The 20,928-nt window shown below is 36.7% G+C and overlaps 1 protein-coding gene across 7 annotated transcripts in view; it reads left to right on the top strand.

Moving 5' to 3' along the window:
• erbb4a (erb-b2 receptor tyrosine kinase 4a) overlaps window positions 1–20,928 on the top strand; it is a 581,429-nt gene that overhangs the window by 529,201 nt on the left and 31,300 nt on the right. For 5 of the 7 annotated variants that reach the window (XM_051890845.1, XM_051890859.1, XM_051890853.1 and 2 more), the window contains exons 5-16: window positions 1,236–1,301; window positions 3,711–3,829; window positions 5,632–5,773; window positions 5,903–6,016; window positions 6,111–6,237; window positions 7,219–7,292; window positions 8,398–8,488; window positions 8,721–8,920; window positions 11,718–11,850; window positions 15,309–15,402; window positions 16,222–16,376; window positions 20,604–20,648. In XM_051890845.1, the coding sequence (XP_051746805.1) occupies window positions 1,236–1,301; window positions 3,711–3,829; window positions 5,632–5,773; window positions 5,903–6,016; window positions 6,111–6,237; window positions 7,219–7,292; window positions 8,398–8,488; window positions 8,721–8,920; window positions 11,718–11,850; window positions 15,309–15,402; window positions 16,222–16,376; window positions 20,604–20,648 (1,360 nt within the window). The remainder of the gene's footprint in view (window positions 1–1,235; window positions 1,302–3,710; window positions 3,830–5,631; window positions 5,774–5,902; window positions 6,017–6,110; window positions 6,238–7,218; window positions 7,293–8,397; window positions 8,489–8,720; window positions 8,921–11,717; window positions 11,851–15,308; window positions 15,403–16,221; window positions 16,377–20,603; window positions 20,649–20,928) is intronic. The other 2 variants (XM_051890868.1, XM_051890879.1) reach the window with 2 other exon arrangements.

Genomic DNA, 20,928 nt, shown 5'->3' with positions numbered 1-20,928 from the left:
AATAACTGTTTTCTATTTGAATTTAATATATATTGTATTCCTGATCCTGAATTTTCAGCATCATTACTCCAGTCTTCAGTGTCACATGATCCTTCAGAAATCATTCTAATATGCTGATTTGCTGCTCAAGAAACATTTCTGATTATTATCAATGTTGAAAACAATTGCTTCATATTTTAGTGGGATACTTTTTTCTGGACAACTCTGGTAGTTGGAGTGACGTAATTTTTTTGAGTAATCAACTTAAAAATTTGTGTTTACGCTACAAATTATTAAGTTGATTACTCAAAAAAATTACATCACTCCAACTACCAGTTTTGTAGCCCTGGAACCAATTAATCTCATCTATTTCAGTTCAAATCAACAGCTATCATAAAACATGCTCACATAACTTATTTAACATGTATATTTAATGAATAAGATAATACTCATCACTGGCATTAGCGCAGTCATTGCTTATAGAGTCAATAGTGTTTACCTTCATGTATCTCTTCAGCACAATGGTAACCACAAAAACTTCAGCATTACAGAAACTCTTCTAAATGTCAAACATAACAGCATTAAACACTAACAGGTCTTTCCCTTCACTAAAAACAAATAAATGAACACTTAATTTCAACATTTATTCTCCTTATACAGTCCTATGCAAAGCATGCTGGGAACTAGAACTCCACTGCCTAATTTCTGAAGTTAACAAGACAATTTCATTAAGTTATTACAACCTATTTTTTTTAAAAAAAAGCCAATTAACACAGAAATTTGAGTTTAAATTACAGACGATATTAAGTTGATGTAATTATCAACATTATTATGTCAACAGAACTCCACAAAATAATGTTTGGAACTTAAAAGGTTTAATTAAAACAATAAATTAGAATTTTTAACTTTCAACCATGCATTAATTTAAGTTGGTAACAGGTCCCCTGAATTACTTTTTAGAGTGGAATTGGCAAATTCACTGTCTCAAAGAGGCTATATTCTGTTGCGAACTGTTTGCAAAATGTTCAAGTATTTTGCAAGCCCTAGAAAATAGCCGAATTTCAGTATAATCACTTTTAATTGAAGTGATATTGTTACTCAGGGTCCCACTCAAGCACACTCTCTTGGTAATTATAAAAGTCAATTAAATCTAGTTGGTGACAAAACTAAGTGGGACCGTTGCATGAGACAATTCCCACAGCACACTGAAGTAGTGTTGTTGTTGTTTAGGATTAATGTTAAGATGTATCCCACAGGCAGAAGGTGTCATCGCTCCTGTAACGGCCGCTGCTGGGGCCCGCAGGAGGATCAGTGCCAAAGCTGTGAGTGTTTAACACATGCAGGATCATTTCACTTGCACAACAACACATACACACAGACAAATTGCAATATATTAAGGCTTTTGGTGTGATTTGACCTTGGACTTTTTGGTAGAATATGTGTTCTAGATATAATTAATGACAATAATACCAGCAGTTTTTCCTTATTAAGCTTAAAGGGATAGTTCACCCAAAAATGAAAATTCTGTCATTAATTACTCACCCTCATGTCGTTCCAAACCCGTAAGACGTTCGTTCATCTTCAGAACACAAATGAAGATCTTTTTAATGAAATCTGAGATTTCTGTCCCTCCATTGACAGCTACACAACTAACACTTTGATGCTTCAAAAAGTTCATAAAGAGATTGTAAAAATAATCCATATGAATTGAGCGGTTTAATCCAAATTTTCTTAAGAGACTCGATCACTTTATATGATGAACAGATTTAATTTAGGCTTTTATTTAAAGGGGACCTATAATGCCCCTTTTACCGGATGTAATATAAGTCACATAAGAATGTGTCTGTGAAGTTTCAGCTCAAAATACCACACAGATCATTTATTGTAGCTTGTCAAATTTCCCCCTATTTGGGTGTGAGCAAAAACACGCCATTTTTCTGTGTCCCTTTAAATGCAAATGAGCTTACTGCTTTCCAGAAGAGGGCGGAGCTTTAACAGCTCACGCTTCGGTTGCTCAACAACAACAAAGCTGGAGAATCTCACGCAGCCAGACTTTTACAATGCACCTGGATGTTTCTGAATGGTTAGTGGATAAATTTATGTAGTTACTGTGGAGTTGATTCAACTCATCGACTAGCATGTGCCGTCATGTTAATCCTTTGTGCAAATCCAGTGTTGAATTTACCCTCGTTTGTGAAGCAGTCCGGCGTAAAATGATAGCATGGTAACAACACTCTACTACAACAACTCTTCTTCTCTAAAGCAGCCCAACATGGCCTCACCCCCTTTGTTGTGTGTTCTTAGGGGCAGAGTTTATGCAAATTTTAGGGTGAGTGATGTCACCAACCCGGGAAGAAACTCGTTGTAGTCCATACCAGCCATTTGTTGTAGTCCTTAAACAGAAAATTCTGTAAAAGAAAATATCTCCCTTTGCATTGAACTTTGAGTGTCGTAACTTTGCAGATGTTGTTTATGATCAAACAGCAACATTACACACTAACTAAAGTTAAGGACCCCTTTAAAAAAATCTTCATTTGTACTCTGAAGATGATCGAAAGTCTTACGGGTTTAGAACAACATGAGGGTGAGTAATTAATGACAGAACTGAAATTTTTTGGGTGAACTAACCCTTTAAGTCACGAAAAATAATGGCATGACTACAAGCGAGACTTTTCAGGCAAGTGTTTTCTATTGGAGAGACTCTCTCTCATGGTACATGGCAAAAAAGCAAAATAGGTGCATTTTAATACACCAACATACATTGTAAAAAAAAAGTCAAAAAGTTAGCCCAAGTTGGCAAATTAACACAAAAAAATGTACTTCATATTAAGGGCCAGATGTACTAACAGCTTGCTCCAGTGCAAACCCTCTTTTGGACGTTAAAAAAAATACTGTCAGGATTTACTAAAGACACGCAGTGAAAAATTAGCACTGAAAAGGTGTGGACAGGGTTATTTTTGTGGCTGACCTTATTGCATTTGTAGGAGTTTCCCTTTTAGGTGCAAAATTTATGGGAGTATTTAAATGAATGAAAGGTGATTTACTAATGTTTGCGCTAGTTAATTTACTGGTATTTGTGCCATTATTTACCGTTCAAAAAAAGCATGTCTTAAACCAGACGCTAATTTGATACATATCTTGGTAGACTGTGTTGGTCATTATAGAAATAATCCGGCTGCGTCTGTGTTCTTTAATTTGCGCATTGTCACTAGATCAAGCACCGAACTTTCCATTCCCATTGGCGCTTTTTTGGCTTTCCACTCCCATTAGCTTTTGCGCTCTCACATTAATTTGCTCTGTTTGGTAAATATGGCAGTTAAACTTCAAAATAACTTAAATTTGTAGCAGACAAATATTGGAATATTGCTGTATATCAAAGTTTGAGACACACACACACAAAAGAGTTTCAGACATTGAAACTAAATGAGTTCTGTCTGTAATGTAAAAACATTCTGAAGCACCTAGAGTGATTGCTCTTGGGAACTCGCTGATCTTCTTTGGCACTCTTGTGACACAACCTGTGGTGATGCACTCATGAGTGGGCGGCAGACACAAAAGGAGGGACAGCAGGGTATGGCAGGTTCAGTTTTCAATACATAATTAGGTATAATTAAAGAGGATCCAGCTCCATAGAGTGTCACGACTGATGAGGGGTTGCACAGTTTGTTCTTTTGACATATTTACAGAAGAGTAAAGTTGTACAAACTTCACTTTTGTCTTTGTGGTTACAGTGACAAAGACGGTGTGTGCAGAGCAGTGTGATGGACGGTGTTTTGGTCCGTACGTCAGTAACTGCTGCCACCGTGAATGTGCAGGAGGCTGTTTCGGACCCAAAGACACGGACTGCTTTGTATGTCAACTCTTTATTTTTACCTCATTATGCATGGTTTTAAAGTGTAATAAAGGTAATGATAAATGCCTGCTTGCTTTGTTTTTAAACTAATTTAAAGGTGATGTTGTAATATGTGTTAAACACTGAACACATTCTCAGAACTTCCCTGACCCTAACGTTCTGCCAAGGTTCTCTCAAAGTTATATACAAACGTTCTTCCAGTAACATTAAAAGGGTAATAGGAAGCTATTTTAAAAGTTCATTATTTTGTTTACTGGGTTAATAGAATAGGTTAACTTAAAAAAAAAAAAAAAAACCATTATTTTTCACATACTGTACATTATTGCAGTACCCCAGTCTGTCTGAAACATGCTGATTTCTGCAAAGCCCCTCCTTCTGAAAAGCTCAGAGTGCTCTGATTGGTCAGTAGACCCAGTGCGTGAGACCTCAAACGTGTGTCGGAAATGTAATGCCCCTTACCATAATCGTGAGCTTCAGCTTCCAAGGGCTTTAAAAGGGACCTATTATGCCCTTTTTACAAGATGTAACATAAGTTTTTGGGGTCCCCAGAATGTGTGTGTAAAGTTTCAGCTCAAAATACCCCACAAATCATTTATTATACCATGTTGTAAATGCCCATTTTTGAGTGGAAGGAAAAACATGCTGTTTTCGTGCATGTATCTTTAAATGCAAATGAGCTGCTGCTCCCCGCCCCTTTTTCCAGAAGAGGGTGGAGTCTGTACAACTTGTGCCTCGGATTCTCTGCCTAAAACTAACAAAACATCTGTTTGGTTTTGATTATCAACTCTATCACGGCCACGCTCATGTGACATTGCAGTTCTTCATCATGAAAGTTAATTATTCACATGAGTTTTAAATCCATATCAGTCTAAACTTCTGATATATGGTTTTCTGACCGCACACATCCGAAGCAGGTGCACAGAAAGCCAGATGTCAGACGGTGCGTCCTGTGAGTATTAAACTGATTTCTCTTACACGTCGTATTGCACTTAAACTGTCAAATACACACAAGGTTATGTCAAAAACACACAAAGTTCACAAACACTCTCGGTTATGTCTGAATGTAAACAGCAGGGAAAGAAATCGCATGTGTATATATATATATATATATATATATATATATAAGATCTGTGTATTAAAGTGACAGCGGCGTAATATACAGTGCTGTATAAAGCTGTTAATATGAAACAAACAACAAAAGAAAATCTTGATTAAATAACTTTAGTAGCTTTAATAAGAATACATTTTTTGAATGCTGCTGTTAAATGCTCTGGTGAGGAGATAAACATGGCGAACTGTGTAAAGCTCACTCAGGGGCAGAGCTAAGCTAGTAGGGCATATTCCGTCACCAGTCATAGGCAGGGCTTCTCCTACTCTGGAAATCTGGAGCCGCTCTTTTGGAGAGACTGTGATTAATGGGGATTATATAAAAAAGGAGTGGATGGATTTAGGGTGGATCTGTGTTAAAACGCCTTATAAACACCTTATAAAAGTGAATTTTGTGAACACAGTTAATAATGTCATCGGTTTTATCGTATCAGTTCGAGCCCCAGTTGGATTCTGAAAATCGATCAGAATCAACTTTGCAAGCAATATGCTAATATTTCACATTTTGGCGTATATGTTTGAGGAAGTAATATCTGGACTTTGATCAAGGCATTTTAGGCAGGTCTGGAGGAACAACGTTATAAAAATATTCTTATTTAGAACATATGTTTAGCTGATTCAGAGGTGTCTCTTCATTATAGTCATGTTTTATCGATCGAACACACACTTGCATGACTGTTTTTTGTTCTCAGGCTTGTACCAACTTTAATGACAGCGGGGCCTGTGTGACACAATGTCCTCAGCCATTCGTCTACAATCCAACAACCTTTCAGCTCGAGCACAATCCCAATGCCAAATACACCTATGGAGCGTTCTGTGTCAAGAAATGCCCACGTAAGTTACACTGATTTTTAAATGATGTAAATGATGACAGAATTTTCATTTTTGGGTGAACTTCCCCTTTTTTTTTTTTTAAACAAGGAAGCATCTTCCACAAATAAGCTTTGTTGTTCTTTGACATAGATAACTTTGTGGTGGATCACAGCTCTTGTGTCAGAGCCTGTCCGAGCAACAAGATGGAGGTGGAGGAAAACAACATCAAGATGTGCATCCCGTGCACTGACATCTGTCCGAAAAGTACAATACTTACCATGCTTACAAATAACAGCAAATAACCTCTAGGAACATACCTTTGTGCATATGTTCATGTTTGTTTGTTTGTGGTGTTCAGTGTGTGATGGTATAGGTACCGGCAGTCTTCAAACGGCTCAAACTGTAGATTCCAGCAACATTGAGAAGTTTGTCAATTGCACCAAAATCAACGGCAACCTCATCTTCCTCATCACGGGCATCAAAGGGTGAGGAATGGTTAAATCTTCCAGACTGACAGTTTTGAATATTCACAAAAGACTTTTGTGTTTCTTTTTGAACAGCTATGTGCCCTCAGAAGCTGCTGTAAGTGCAAGTCAACCATGCCAGAAAGCATTGCAGCAAGGTGGTTTTGATGTATATAAAGCTAACATGTAACTTTACATGCTGACAGAAGAAAAATTCTGTAGTCATATGATCAACAACATTGATGTAAAGTCTGGGGCCGGTTGCATGACACCATTTTCAACTAAAAACGGAAAACTTTTTATGTGTTTTGGCCATTCATTTACACGACAACACATTTTGGGGGCCTGAAAACAGTAACGTTTTTGAAAACAATAACGTTACTGTCTCTGTGTAAACAACAAAAATGCGGATTTGTGAAAGCGCATGCGTATTATGTGTTCAGTCTATAGGCGCTTAGTGTTTTTTTACAAAGTGATATCACCATCTACTAGCCTGGCAGCAGAATACAGCATTTTTAGTCGTTTTCGCTAATCCGTTTTGACAACGTTATGTCCTTTGTATGCAAAAAAAAAAATGCAAAGAAAAAGTTTTCCATTTTTAGTACATTGTTGTCATGTAAACATGCCCTCAGTTTAGATCCCAATGAGACTGACCTTGTCATTCCCAGGACATTATTACTCTATCAAAACCTGTTTACTGAGCAGAAAATGTTCAGTTACTAGGGTTTTCATGGTTACATGTTTTCTAATAACCTTTTTTTTTTTTTTCTTTAAAAATATTTGCCTGGTAATATTTGTCTTGCTTCTATTCAAGTAAACACGATGATTTAATATAATTTGAATCCACCTGACTATATTTGTCTGTGTAACATCAATTAGTAATAGCTTTTTGCAACTGCTTAATGCTGCTTAAATGCTTACAGTACAGTGTCATTTGTGTACATCTGCACAAACACCTTTTGCGTTCTTTAAACTCATTGCCTGTTTTGCTTTGTTTAACAGAGACGCGTATCATGATATCAGAGCTCTGGATCCCGAGCGACTAAATGTGTTCCGCACCGTCAGAGAGATCACAGGTAGAGAGAGAGAGAGGATGTCATTAGTCTTAAGATAATTTGTTAAAGCTACATTCCCTAAATTAAGCATGTAAATGAAAAACTCATGTGAACACAAATTCATTTCTTAAGACTGACACATTCATGGATCCTTATTTTGACAACTAATAGGTTTTGTGGCAGTATTTTTAATTTGCTAAGTCTAATAGGTTACAAAAAACAGTTAGTCATGGTAGAAGACTTTTATTTCATTAAAATCTGGTGTGTGCGCAAACAGATGTTATATTGCAGTTAAAGGGACAGATCACCCAAAAATGAAAATTCTGTCTTCATTTACTCACCCTCAAATTGTTCCAAACCTGTGTGAGATTCTTTCTTCTGTTGAACACAAAAGAATACATTTTGAGGAATGTTTCCAAATGTTTTTAAAGAAAGTTTCCAGAAACTTTCCAAGATTTTTGGAAACTTTCCAGAATTTTTTGGAAATTTTCAAAAACTTTTGGAAAGTGTCTGGAAATTTACCGTAAAAATTTCAGCCCCTTTGCAACATTAGTAACCAAACAGTTGATGGTGTCTGTGTGGTTACCAGGGTTGCAAAGGGGCTGAAATATCCTGGTAAATTTCCAGACACTTTCCAAAAGTTTCTGAAATTTTCCAAAAATTCTGGAAAGTTTCCAAAAATTCCAGAAAGCTTCTGGAAACTTTGCAGCCCTATTGGTTACCAACATTCTTCAAAATAACTTCCTTTGCCTTCAGCAGGAGAACGAAATTCATACAGATTTGGAACAACATAAGGGTGAGTAAATGATGACAGAATTTTCATTTTTGGGTGAAATATCTTCTTAATGGAGTGAAACTTAATTAAACTCTGCACAATAAGAACTGTTATCATGAACACAGTTCCCATGCCCACCATATAAACACACCTCTTATATTGATCATTAGAGCATGTTTGACTAAGGAAATCACTCCCAATAAAACATATTGTTGATATTTGTTGGTGCGATATTACATTTCTACATTTCTTCATTATTTTAGACTATTTTTAGTTTATTGCTTTGTTTTTTTTACTGCCACATCAAGACATTAACTGTTGAATAATAGGTTTTGTTAATTCCATCCAAAGGTTACTTGAACATCCAGTCTTGGCCAGAAAACATGACTGACCTTGGTGTCTTTTCCAACCTTGTCACCATAGGAGGAAGAACCCTTTATAGGTACAAATCACATCTTATTTATGAGAAAATAGTATTTATCTTATTTGCATGATCATTATTTCATGGTCAACGTCGGTGGAACTAATTTCAACATTGTCATACAGTACATTCAGCTCAATGAATCGCACCAGATCAAATTGTCTGCTAAAAGACTACCAAATAAAAATTCAAACAAAATGAAAGAGTGATAGGTTTGGAGATTTTTAGTGATCCTCGTCTCATGTTTTCTCAGTGGTATTTCTCTGCTGATCCTGAAGCAGCGCTGGATCTCTTCACTGCAGTTCCAGTCTTTGAGAGAGATCAGCGCCGGTAACGTCTACATGACCAACAACAGCCAGCTCTGCTTCTACAATACAGTGAACTGGACCGGTCTGTTCCGCACCAGCACCCAGAGAGCTGTGATCAAGAACAACAGGGACCCCAGAGAGTGTAGTGAGTGTTGTAGGCAATACTGTCAAATGAAAGATGGTTTTAGGCCACGTGTCCACCAAAGCATTTTTAGCCAGCTGAAAACACCTGCGCTCTTCTGAAAACATCTTGCTGCGGGCGCTTTAGAGCGCTTCAGTAACATGGTGGGTTTTTTTTGTTTGTTTTTTTTTCAGTTGAGATGCTATATGTGCTATGATACAGATTTTTTTTTTTTTTTTTAACCAGTTTTATTCGTTATGATAAACCCCTTGAGATGCATCATCCCGTTTTCAAGGGGGTCCTAATACACAGAAGGTTGATAACATATAACACAAGAAAAACAACCACAATCATTCAAAACAACAAGCACACTACTACAAAATTAACACATAAGATATGAAGTTTGCCTAGCATTAATAAATATAAACATAGATATTTCATCTACAGCAAGTACAGCATGTTTCAAAACAAAGAAACAAAATATTTTTAAACAAATAAAATGAAGTCAATGATCAAACAATTAAAGGTAGATTATTCCAATCTGCAGGAGCCTTATACCTAAATGATTTCTTCCCAAATACTTTCTTAACTAAAGGAGTAAGAAAAAAATAATGTGAAGGATGTCTTAATTGATATGATGAGGAATATGATATCAAATACTGTCGCAAATAATTATGGTTGTTAAAATGTGCACAATTGATGATAAATTGCAACCAGTAGTGTGAGATTTAGCTTTATTAAGTAATAATTTATTAGAATAGAACCAATCTTGCAGAGCATTAAAATCTGATTGGAAAATATTTTGAATTTGAGTCAAGTAAGGTTTTGAAGTATAAATGACAGTATCGTCTGCATAAAGATGAACAGAAGAGTGTGAAAGAATTAAGGGAAGATCATTAATGAAAATAGAAAAAGAAGAGGACCCAACACTGAGCCCTGGGGTACACCTCTTTCTTGAATAAACAAATCAGACTGTTTCCCTTGAATAACAACACATTGTTTTCTGTTATGTAAACCACAATAAAGAATTTTGAGAAATACCTACTGCATAAAGCTTATCTAATAGTAGATAATGATCAACTAAAACAAAAGCGTTCTTAAGATCAATAAAAATCAATAGAAACTGTTACTAGTGTCTTATTTCGCAAATAGTTTGTTTCTGAATATAAAAATGTCGACACAATGTAACGTACTTGCTCTGGCACTAGCTTTGGATGAAGAGATCTGCTTGTTGTCGTTGTTATCATTGTACAAGCAGAATGTGATGGTTGGTCGTGTTGTATTTGTCCCGCCCCTCCTCCACTGTGATTGGTCGGCTGGGTAAAAAGTGACAATGATGAGCGCTGCGTTTTACCCAAAGTTGAACATTCTTCAACTCTCAGTGACCGGTAAAAAAGCCAAGTGCTCTGCACGAAATAGATGCTCAGCACCTCATCACACTGTTAGCGTTTTAAAAACGTGGTACTCCCATTGAAAACAATTGGAAATATACGCTAGCCTCTGGAAAAAATGCTTTAGTGGCCACACAGCCGTAATGCTGTTTCAGTAAAAGGGTGCAACCCCTATATTATACACTTATCTTCTGTTTTGTTCTATTAAAAAAATTCAAATTTGTTGCTATTTTAAGGTAAGACACTACAAGTGAATATGATAAAAAAAAAAAAATATTAATAGATATCACCATACTTTCTCCAGTTGATTAATCACATTATGTACATTAAGAAAAGTGTTTTTTTTATTACAAGTTTTCTGAAATGTTATGTTTACATATGCAAATGAGGAGTTTTTACAGAGGAGATTTTGGATATTTGTTTTTATCACTCAGTAAATACTTTTTTCATGTTTTATAGGGATTTTCATAGATAAAATTATTTTTATACTGTACAAACTGTATATTCTATCCCCTAACCCTAACCCTAACCCTACCCATCACAGAAAACATTTTGCATTTTTACATTTTCAAAAAACATCACTTAGTAAGATTTATAAGCTAGTTTTCTTCATGGGGACCAAAAATGTCCCCTCAAAGACAAGGATTTTGGATATTGTCATTTTTTGTCTTTATGCAAGACAAAATTTCTATCCTTTCTTTTTTTTTTTATCTAATAAATGTGAGACTGAATGTGTGATATTGACACAGTATTGGCTAAATGACCTATACAATTGTCAGCAAAGTTACCATCATAGAGCACTTGAGCATTAATAATAGACTAGTATATTAGGTTGAGCAGTTTTTGAATTTCAATATACTTCACCTTTGGGACACACAGGACATAAAGACAATCGTTTTACAGGGCAATATCTTATGTATGATAAGAATTCACTGAACTGATGAAATGGAGAAGCACAGACTTATCTGAAATGGAGATGTTGACAGTTGCAGAACACTTCCCACAGTGCCACACTGCCAAGCCGCACTTGATGTAATTAGTGTGATAATAAGTGTGTGGTGTGCAGGATCAATCGCGCTGTTAGCCGGCTCACCATTGGCCTCTTTTCAACACTGCCGATCACAGTAGTCTGATATCCCTGGATACTGATTTATGGATTAACCTCAGCAATATGTATTTTAAAAATCTGCTAAATTAACACGGGCAGTTTTCTTTCTCATGTCAACACATTTCCTATTGAAACATATAGATGTTTAGCCGTACGTACATTATATCCATTATATGGATGACCTTAAAGCCAACATGGTCTAAAAACCAACGAAAAACTTCAATATGCATGTCATGGGACATTTAAAATTGTTTATTGTGTAACTTGTGTCCATATAATGCCTGTATATGAGTATAAAGTAATTTTTAAATGTCTTCCGCAGCCAAACAGAAGATGGTTTGTGATTCACTATGTTCAGCGGCAGGATGCTGGGGTCCCGGTCCAGATCAATGTCTCTCTTGTAAATACTTAAGCCGGGGAAGAACATGTGTGAAATCCTGTAATCTTTATGATGGGTGAGTAAAAGACATTGGAAATTGGAAACAGACTTCAGATAATGAAGAAACGAGATTTACAGCACCAGTCAAAAGTGGTACAACTTGTTCTTTATAGGTGCTCATTTTCCACATAGAAAAAAAAAAAAGTATATGTTGAATTCTTTCTTTCTTTCTAGATAGATAGATAGATAGATAGATTTAGAATATGTAGAATATGGTCATGCAGAATAAGGCATATGTGCTAATAAACAGCCAAAATGCAAGCTAATAAGCAACTACTTAAAAGTGATAATTGTTCCCCATTCTGAAATGTTACCAATTCATTCAGCTAATGTTTCATGAATAACACCCACTGTGTGGGCGCCATTTTAAACTCCACAAGTTCTGACGTGCACATCTCTAGATTATTGGGTACAGCCATGGTTACTGCAGTATTTTTTTTGTTTTATGAAGACTATCTATCATTTAGATTGCCATTCACCCCTAGTCACTTTGTAAACAGAATTGCGTACAAATTTCTGCCTTGGGGTTGTGTGAGAAAAGATTAAAAGAATCAGAGAGAGGGATGGATTTCATCTAAAAGTTACTCGTCTGAACGCAGAAGGCAGCAGCACTGTGTCTGGCCGGAGCTACTGCACAGACCAAAATCCAGCTAATTGTTCCTCGGCCTGTCCCAAGCGAGCTCAGAACACATTGCCATCTGTGAATGACAAAGAGGAAACACTGATCTGACAACAAATTTACATTCTGGTCCACTGGGACCGTCAGAGAAGAGCTCTTTAGTTGGCACTGCTTTTCTGGTGTAGTCATTAAACAATGGCAACTCTGACCAACATCTGAATAGGGTTCCCCGTGGCATAAAAATGTAATTTAGTTCCTAACAATAATCAGCTGTGGGGGAGTGTCATATTTTAGAGAATGAACCGGGGTCTCATTACACTCAATTAATTGTGCTTTAGATCAGCTGCTGTTGTGTGGAGTCTATGAATGGGGATGTGCCAAACAGCTCCAGTTGCTCAACCAAGAGTTCAGACCTGAGAACAGCTCTATGTATTTTTCCTGGAGTAATTGGGGTTAGAGGTTTTGATTACTTAGAGAATCGATTTAAGTCCATTTAATTAAAATTAAATAATAAAATAATATATACAAGTTGAGAGTTGTGGGTAAATTTTAATTATTCAGAAAATCATTTTAAATGTGTGCTGAATTAAAATGCAGAGTTCTGATTCCAAATATTTAGAGAATCAATTTAAATTATGTTTGCTGAATTTAATTTTAAAGTGTAACTTCACTGATCTTCAACCCGCTTTGTATTGTTACAATGTTGGTAGTATATGTAAATGGACAATGTTTTCCTTTAGAGGAAACTCAACGCTGCGTCGGCTGATACTATTGGGACGCTCCCTCGCAGAACCCAGTGCCTGAGGCACGTGTAACAACATGCTATTCATGGCCGAAGCCCCCTTTTTCATTCTTTTCTTCTGCCCTGTTTACACCTGGTTTTAAGATGCATTTTGGTCGATCGGATCACAAGTGGACAACGCTAAATACAGGTGTAAACTGGGTCTAAAACGTTTTGAGCTTGTCCACTTTCGACCACTTCCAGAGGTAGTTGAAAACGCATTAGACTGGATTGCTTTCATAGTGTAGACGCTCATGTGGTCGAATGTGTTCGAACAGCCACAAAAGACCGCCTCCTTTCCACTTACTGACCTAATGCATAAACATTATGGGAGGCACGCTAGCCAGAAATTCTGGTCCACTGGGACCGTCAGAGAAGAGCTCTTTGGTTGACACTGCTTTTCTTTTTTTGAAACTTTGTTGGCTGAAGACTTAAGTTTGGTTTGAATACGAAAAACATGCCAAGCACAATGTTCTCTCACCATTCCTGAATTCTGACACACACTCACAGCATTTGGTGTGGTCTTGTAGCTGTCAGAGAAGAAACGTGTGTTTTTCCGTTGTCTCTGGTTGCATTCATATGCAAATTGTTCAAGATTGTTTTGTCCATTAGATCGAAAGCTCTGAAAGAAACCCATACATTTACCCGCCCATAGACCCTCCCCTCGAAGAAATCAGGACAAAAGTGGTTGAAAGTGGACAAAAGAGACAGATTAAAACACCAGGTGTAAACGGGAATGTCTACTTGTGATCCGATTGAACAAAATGCATCTTAATACCAGGTGTAAACAGGGCATAGCTTGTTGTGAATTAAATATATTTCATGTCACCTGGTCTCTCTTAGGCCCTGTTTACACCTGGTATTAAAATGCATTTTGGTTGATCAGATCACTTCTTCTCCTTCCTTTCTTCCAGTCCCCCATCCACCTTTTTTTGCCTTTTGCCACTGCCTACAACATTCTGGATCCTTCACTGGAAACCGAAAGTAACTCACTCCCTCTAAATGTTTACTCTTTCAATTCTTGCACTCAGGAACAATACAAGTCGACACCATTGTGACTAAAAGTGTTTCCTACTAAAGCAAGGCTGTATTTGATTCTGGTCAAGCCTATCCATAGAAGACTTGTGGGAGTGGCTTTGGACAGCAACATGCCCAGTGCATTATGGATGTTGAAGTTTTCTTACCTATTTGGCAAAAGGGAAGACAACAGCGTTGTTTCTCTGTTTTCTCTAGTCAGGTGGCAGCGATTTCAATAATGTTCTGCCTTTCTAATGCGTAGGCAGCCGAGTTTTATTAAAAGCCCATTTTGCTGAGGTTCCCCTTTTAGAGTTGGTATAGGTAGATGGGTAGATGGAAAACTTGGTAGTTAGTTTAGTTGGTTTAGGACATCACATTAGTACCCATTTTGACCATCCAGTGTGAGAAACTTCAAACTGTGAGTGTGTGTACACTCGATTTCAGATGTTTTAAGATCTTGGAGGTTTCTTTGATCCTCACTCTGTTATTGACAAGGCACCATCTTTCCCTGTTTTGGAACCGCCTCTCAAAATTTCCCTCTGAAACATGGGCTGATGGAAACGAACAAAGGAAAAGGGTATTGATGGCTCTGCTGGGCAGCTCCTCTGCCGTATCTCCCGCAATCTGAGCTGCCATCTGCTTAGATAAAATTTAAAGAGGACTGTTTGTTCTATCCTCTCAGACCAGTGCAGAGAAAGATTTTTCTAATTAAAATGCCATTATTTTTTCATGAATCTTACTCAGCCGACTAGCGTATTAGCCAAGTTCTTGCCAGTGTGTGAATGTAGTGTCTGTGGTTCAGTTGGCCATGGTTCAAGAAGACATGGAGGATGAGTTGGAGACAAAACAAAACCTGCTGTATGTGTTGTTGCTGAGAAAATACGTCATGTACTTTGACTAAAATGCTTTTGACTGATTTGCATGATAAAATAAGAGTTAAAGGAATATTTACAAGACAATTGTTTGCGCATATACAGCCAAATGGCTGTTAGAAAATATATATATATATATATATATATATACTGTCTAAAAATTTCTATTTGTTTGTATGTTTTAGAGATGTTCGAGAGTTTGCCAATGGATCTGTGTGTGTGGAATGTGACAGCCAGTGTGAAAAGGCTGAAGATAAAACTCTTACCTGTCATGGGCCTGTAAGTAAACCAAGTAAACATCAGTCTTTCATAAAAATGTATTAAGTTAAAGGCAGAGTCAGTAGGATTCCTTTCCGTTGGCTGTGGAGGTGAAGACGATATCTCCCATGATTCCACGCTCATTCACGGCATCATCAAGCTACGCCTTTGTTTTGAACAAGTGATCTCTAGCGGCGAAAATTACATATTGTGCCTTTAACTTTTTTAATTTTTTTTTTTTTTTCAAATCCCACCCTGCATTTTTGAATTTCAGACCATTTGTAAATATACCACATTACAGAAGTAAAATGGGTTGCGACGCCATTTTATGTTGACAGTTTTTAGAACGGCTTTAAATTTTACTTCATTGCCCACCATTGTGACATTTTTGGATATTTTTCTGCAAATTCAGTTAAGTGTACTCTATTTTGTCTGTTAAATGTAAAATGCAAGTGCTGTAGTTTTAGATATGAACGCCAATGAACAAAGCTGTCCGCTTCTTAAGATAACCTGTCTGTCCATCACAATTCCTAAGCTGCATAATTAGCAAACATCAGAGCTGTCAGAGAATGTAAGAGCTCGCCCATCCGTGTGACACCCACTTCAAAATGGGCAATTACTTAGATCAAATATGTATGAATTTGTTTATGTTGTCAACACCGCTATGTGATTTAAGTAAAACTTTAATGAAAGCGTAATGTTGCTCAAACTCATAAGAAAGTACCAAAATGTGATGTGCATAAAATATTACCGTATTTCTTTTGGGATAAGCATCAATATAACATTGTAGACAAATTATATTTATAGGTGATTCTCCTGCATTTTGTCTGTATGGTTTAGGGTCCAGATCACTGCGTGAAGTGCTTGCATCTGAAAGATGGACCCAACTGTGTGGAGAAGTGCCCTGATGGTCTGCAGGGAGCAAACAGCTTCATCTTCAAATATGCTGAGACCAACAACGAGTGCCATCCCTGCCACCCCAACTGCACCCAGGGGTAAGTGTCTGTCTGTACTGTATATGTGTTTGCTTTTTCCTCCAGGCCAGCACTACTCAACACAAAAAGCTTTTTTTTTTTTGTTGAAGCCCTGTGATTTTATCATTGTCATGGCAACTGCAGTAATTACATTACAAACATCTTTCCATGTCTTCTTGCCTTGATAATAAGGAGCAAGTTATAAATACCATGTGAAGGTAGAAACTTGATGATGTTTATGGCATTTTTAAGCATGGCTTATCCAGTAATATTTTCATTGTACTGAGGATGCAGTTATTTGATCAAAACTACAGTAAAAACAGTAATATTGTAAAATATTATTACAATTTAAAAGAACTGTTTTCTATTTTGATATATTTTAAAAAGTAATTTATTCCTGTGATCAAAGCTGAATTTTCAGCATCATTACTCCAGTCTTCAGTGTCACATGATCCTTCAGAAATCATTCTGATATGATGATTTGCTGCTCAAGAAACATTTCTTATTATGATCAGTTGAAAACGGTTGTGCTGCTTATTTTTTTTTGTAGAATCTGATATTACCATATTGTTCCGAATATAATGATACGATCTGAAAAAAATGGGTTTGTCTTATATTCATGGTGTCAATAATACACCCGCAACAATAGGTGGCGCCAAATACATGTAAAACAAGTGTGCCAACAAATATGGTGTGTCAGAGTGTAATGTTAGAAGATCGAGAGCGCAAAAAGACAGTCTTAAAAACACTAACATTCAAAGAAAAGCTTACCGTTTAAGATCTCGTTCACACAGAACACGTCTTCGCATCTAAAAACATGAGACGCATCTAAAATGTTTTGAGCTTGTCCACTTTCATTCACTTCCAGAGGTGGTTTGCGTTCATAGTGTAAACTAGGGTGACCATATGTGCCATTTTCCCAAGACGCGTCCTGTCCAGAATTTCTAAGTTGAATAAAATGTCCCAGTTTTGGTTTTGTTTTCATATTTGCGGAAGGTAATGACTGAAAAATAATTTGACCAATAGCGTGCATTATACATAATCGACCAATTGTGGCTTGCGAGAAGGCTGGATCTACAGAGAACGGTCAAGGCATTGCAAATACGACAACATTTTAATGCATTGCATGAAGACTGTCAATAAGAACAGTGGCTTGCACAGACCTCCGTGTAGAAATCACATTCCTAAATCGCGTTCCGGGGGCACATTGATATGACCACTTTCACGATTAAAGAGGCAAGGGCTCAAGCCATTTTAGGCAATTTAGAAATCCTGGACAGGATGCGTCCTGGGAAAATGGCACATATGGTCACCCTAGTGTGAACGCTCATGTGTTCGAATAACCACAAAAGACGACTACTCTCTGCCTACTGACCTAATGCGTAAACATTTTGCACAATCGTCATGGTTTTATGGGTAACAGAGCAGAAACGAAAGCTGCTGCTTTCCATATGTTTTTCCATCTCCGGGCATGTTCATATGTAAATTGCACAAACTTATTTTGTCCATTAGATTGAAAGATCTGAAAAAAAAAAAAAAAAACATACATTTACCTGCCCATAGACCCTCCCCTTGAAGAAATCAGGACAGAAGTGGATGAAAGTGAACAAAAGAGACAGATTAAAACACCAGGTGTAAATGGGAATGTGTCTCCCTCATCTATTTGTGATCTGACGCATCTTAAAGGGTTAGTTCACCCAAAAATGAAAATTCTGTCATTTATTACTCACCCTCATGCCGTTCCAGACACGTAAGACCGATTTAAAAAAACTGCTTCAGGAAGATTCGGAGCACAATAAATCAGCGTGTCGAATCCGCAGTTCGGAGCGCCATAGTCTCGTGATTTCAGCAGTTTGGTGGCTTGACACGCGAACCGAATCATGATTCGACATGCTGATTCATTACGCTCCAAATCTTCCTGAAGCAGTGTTTTGAAATCGACCATCACTAAATAAGTCGTTATTTTGTTTTTTTTTGGCGCACCAAAAATATTCTCGTCACTTTATAATATTAATATTGAACCACTGTACTCACATGAACTGATTTAAATGTTTTTAGTACATTAATGGATCTTGAGAGAGGAAATGTCATTGCTGGCTATGTAGGCCTCACAGAGCCATCGGATTTAGACAAAAATATCTTAATTTGTGTTCCGAAGATCAACGAAGGTCTTACGGGTGTAAAACGGCACGAGGGTGAGTAATTAATGACAGAATTTTCATTTTTGGGTGAACTAACCCTTTAATACTGGAAGAATACAAAAGAATTGTATTTATATAAAAGAATTGCTTTAAAACTTAGACTAAAGGATCCTCCTATGTGGCATCTGAGCTTTCCGAAGTTCACTGGCCCTGCTCTAGGCAATCCTTTGCTCAGTTTCATCTTGGAAATCTCTTCCGCATTCATATAAAACAGCCCAATCTGCATGTAACTATCTAAACTTTAACTGCCTAGTGGGATGACACATTTGGGTGCAGTTCCACAACCCTTCGGTGTCACGTCCCATAGAGGCAGATCATACCGCACATGGATACACTAGAGACATCCACCCAGTCTGAGCCTGTGTTTTGTTCTGGTCTGTCTTGGCTCTCAAATCAAAGCTCTTGCGTTGCTCTAGGACACTATAGCAAAGCCATTGCGATCCCTTCATCTTGTGGGTGACAGTCATTGCCGCTGGTTACTGTCAGGCGTGTGCTCTTCAGCACTGTTCTCTATGATCACTGAACCCAGTCACCACCGTCACAGTGCTCCAACATGCCTTATCCCTGTATGTAGAGCTCTGGAGATGATTCCAGCTATAGTGCTAGATAGAGGACTAGGTAGATCAGCGGTTGACATGGTGCACATTTACTGTTCAAAAGCTTGGGCTCGGTTAGATTTTTTAAATGATTTTGAAAGTTTCTTATGCTCACCTGCATTTTATTTTTAAGAAAAATTACAGTAAAAACATTAATATTGTGAAATATTATTATAATTTGAATAGGGCTGTCAAAATTAATGCGTTAACGCATTTGATTTTTTGTTTTCAGTTTAACGCGTTAAAACTATTTAACACAATTAACGCAGCATCTGTTTTTTCTGTTATAATTTGGCAAGCATTACATTACATTGATCACGCTCTTATTCATGCAAATGCTTTTAAACCATTCAAGCTCCTAAAGACAAACAAGAACGCGCTGTCTGTGATTGTAGTGTCATGTGACACACACACACGACTCGTATGCGCCAGTATCAAGTTCTTTTTCACCCTTAAACAAACAATAACACACACAATTATGCCAAAATGCCCGTTTTGTCGAGTATCCTCATAAGAGCAGTCTTAAATGAGTTAAATAATATCTTAAATGAACTTAAAGTGTTGTGAGAAAATGGGATCCGCGTCAGACCCACATCACGTTCAGCAGCGGCAGCTCTTAAAGTGACAGCAGCCTAATAAACCGGTTGCTGTGATGATGTCTGTCATTAATGTTCATCAAAGAACAAAGATAACAGAGAAAATTGTAGCTTTAATAAGGATTAATCTATATTTAATTTAGAATTTATGCAGTGTAGACTGTAAAGTGTTTGATAACTTTATTCAATTTCTGTATACTTGTTAGACGACGGTAAATATGACTTTTATTATAATGGGTTTATGTGAAGATTGTTTTAAGTTCACTTAAATTAAAAGTTGTTATTTTTTAAAGCCTAATAAATGTTGAAATTGATAGCTTTCAGGTATACTGTAATGTTGAATGTCTGTAATTAATGTTTTTAAAAAAAATCAATTTCACAGAGACATCAGTAGCAGAATTATTATCAGTGATGTCTTTAAGTTGTTTCTACATTAATTTGGAGAGTAACTGTGAAATTATTACAATATAAATATATTTAAAAATCTTTCTAATATGCTGATTTGCTGCTCAAGAAACATTTCTTATTAGCAATTTTAATAACCATTTATTTTTGTATAAACGACACAGTTTTTCAGGATTCTTTGATGAATAGAAAGTTCAAAAGAAAAAGAAAGAAAGTTCAGCAATAATTTTACATATTGTTTTTGTAACAATCTAAGTGTCTTTTCGGTCACTTTTAAATAATGTAATGTGTTCTTGCTGATTTAAAACAAAACAAAAAAAACTAAAACTTTTGAACAGTAGTGTATATGCGACAAGGTATTAGACCATATCATCATCATCATCATGTTTAGTAATCTTTATTGTAGTAATAATATTTTAATTAGTATTTTTGTTCTGTATTGTATCACAGGTGTACTGGACCCCGGATTCAAGATTGTATTGGGATGCTGGACAGGTAAACACCTAGATGTTTTCCTCATCCTTTTTTTCCCCCTGACTTTTCAAAGCACTGGTTTTATATATATATATATATATATATATATATACTAAGAATGAACTTAGTGCAGTTTAAAACATTACAAAATCTTTCCAGGTTATTTTTTACTTGAACTTTTCATATTTGTTGTGTATAGAGTATTTTGACGGTGTGATCATTAGGTGTTATAATTTGAAAGAACACAGCACTATTTCTGGAAAAGCAGTAGGCCTTCTAAAAAGTTAACACTTTTTTCTTC

This window comes from Ctenopharyngodon idella, chromosome 1 (genome assembly GCF_019924925.1).
Source record: "Ctenopharyngodon idella isolate HZGC_01 chromosome 1, HZGC01, whole genome shotgun sequence".
NCBI classification, from domain to species: Eukaryota; Metazoa; Chordata; class Actinopteri; order Cypriniformes; family Xenocyprididae; genus Ctenopharyngodon; species Ctenopharyngodon idella.
This window is presented reverse-complemented; position numbering and strand designations above follow the sequence as displayed.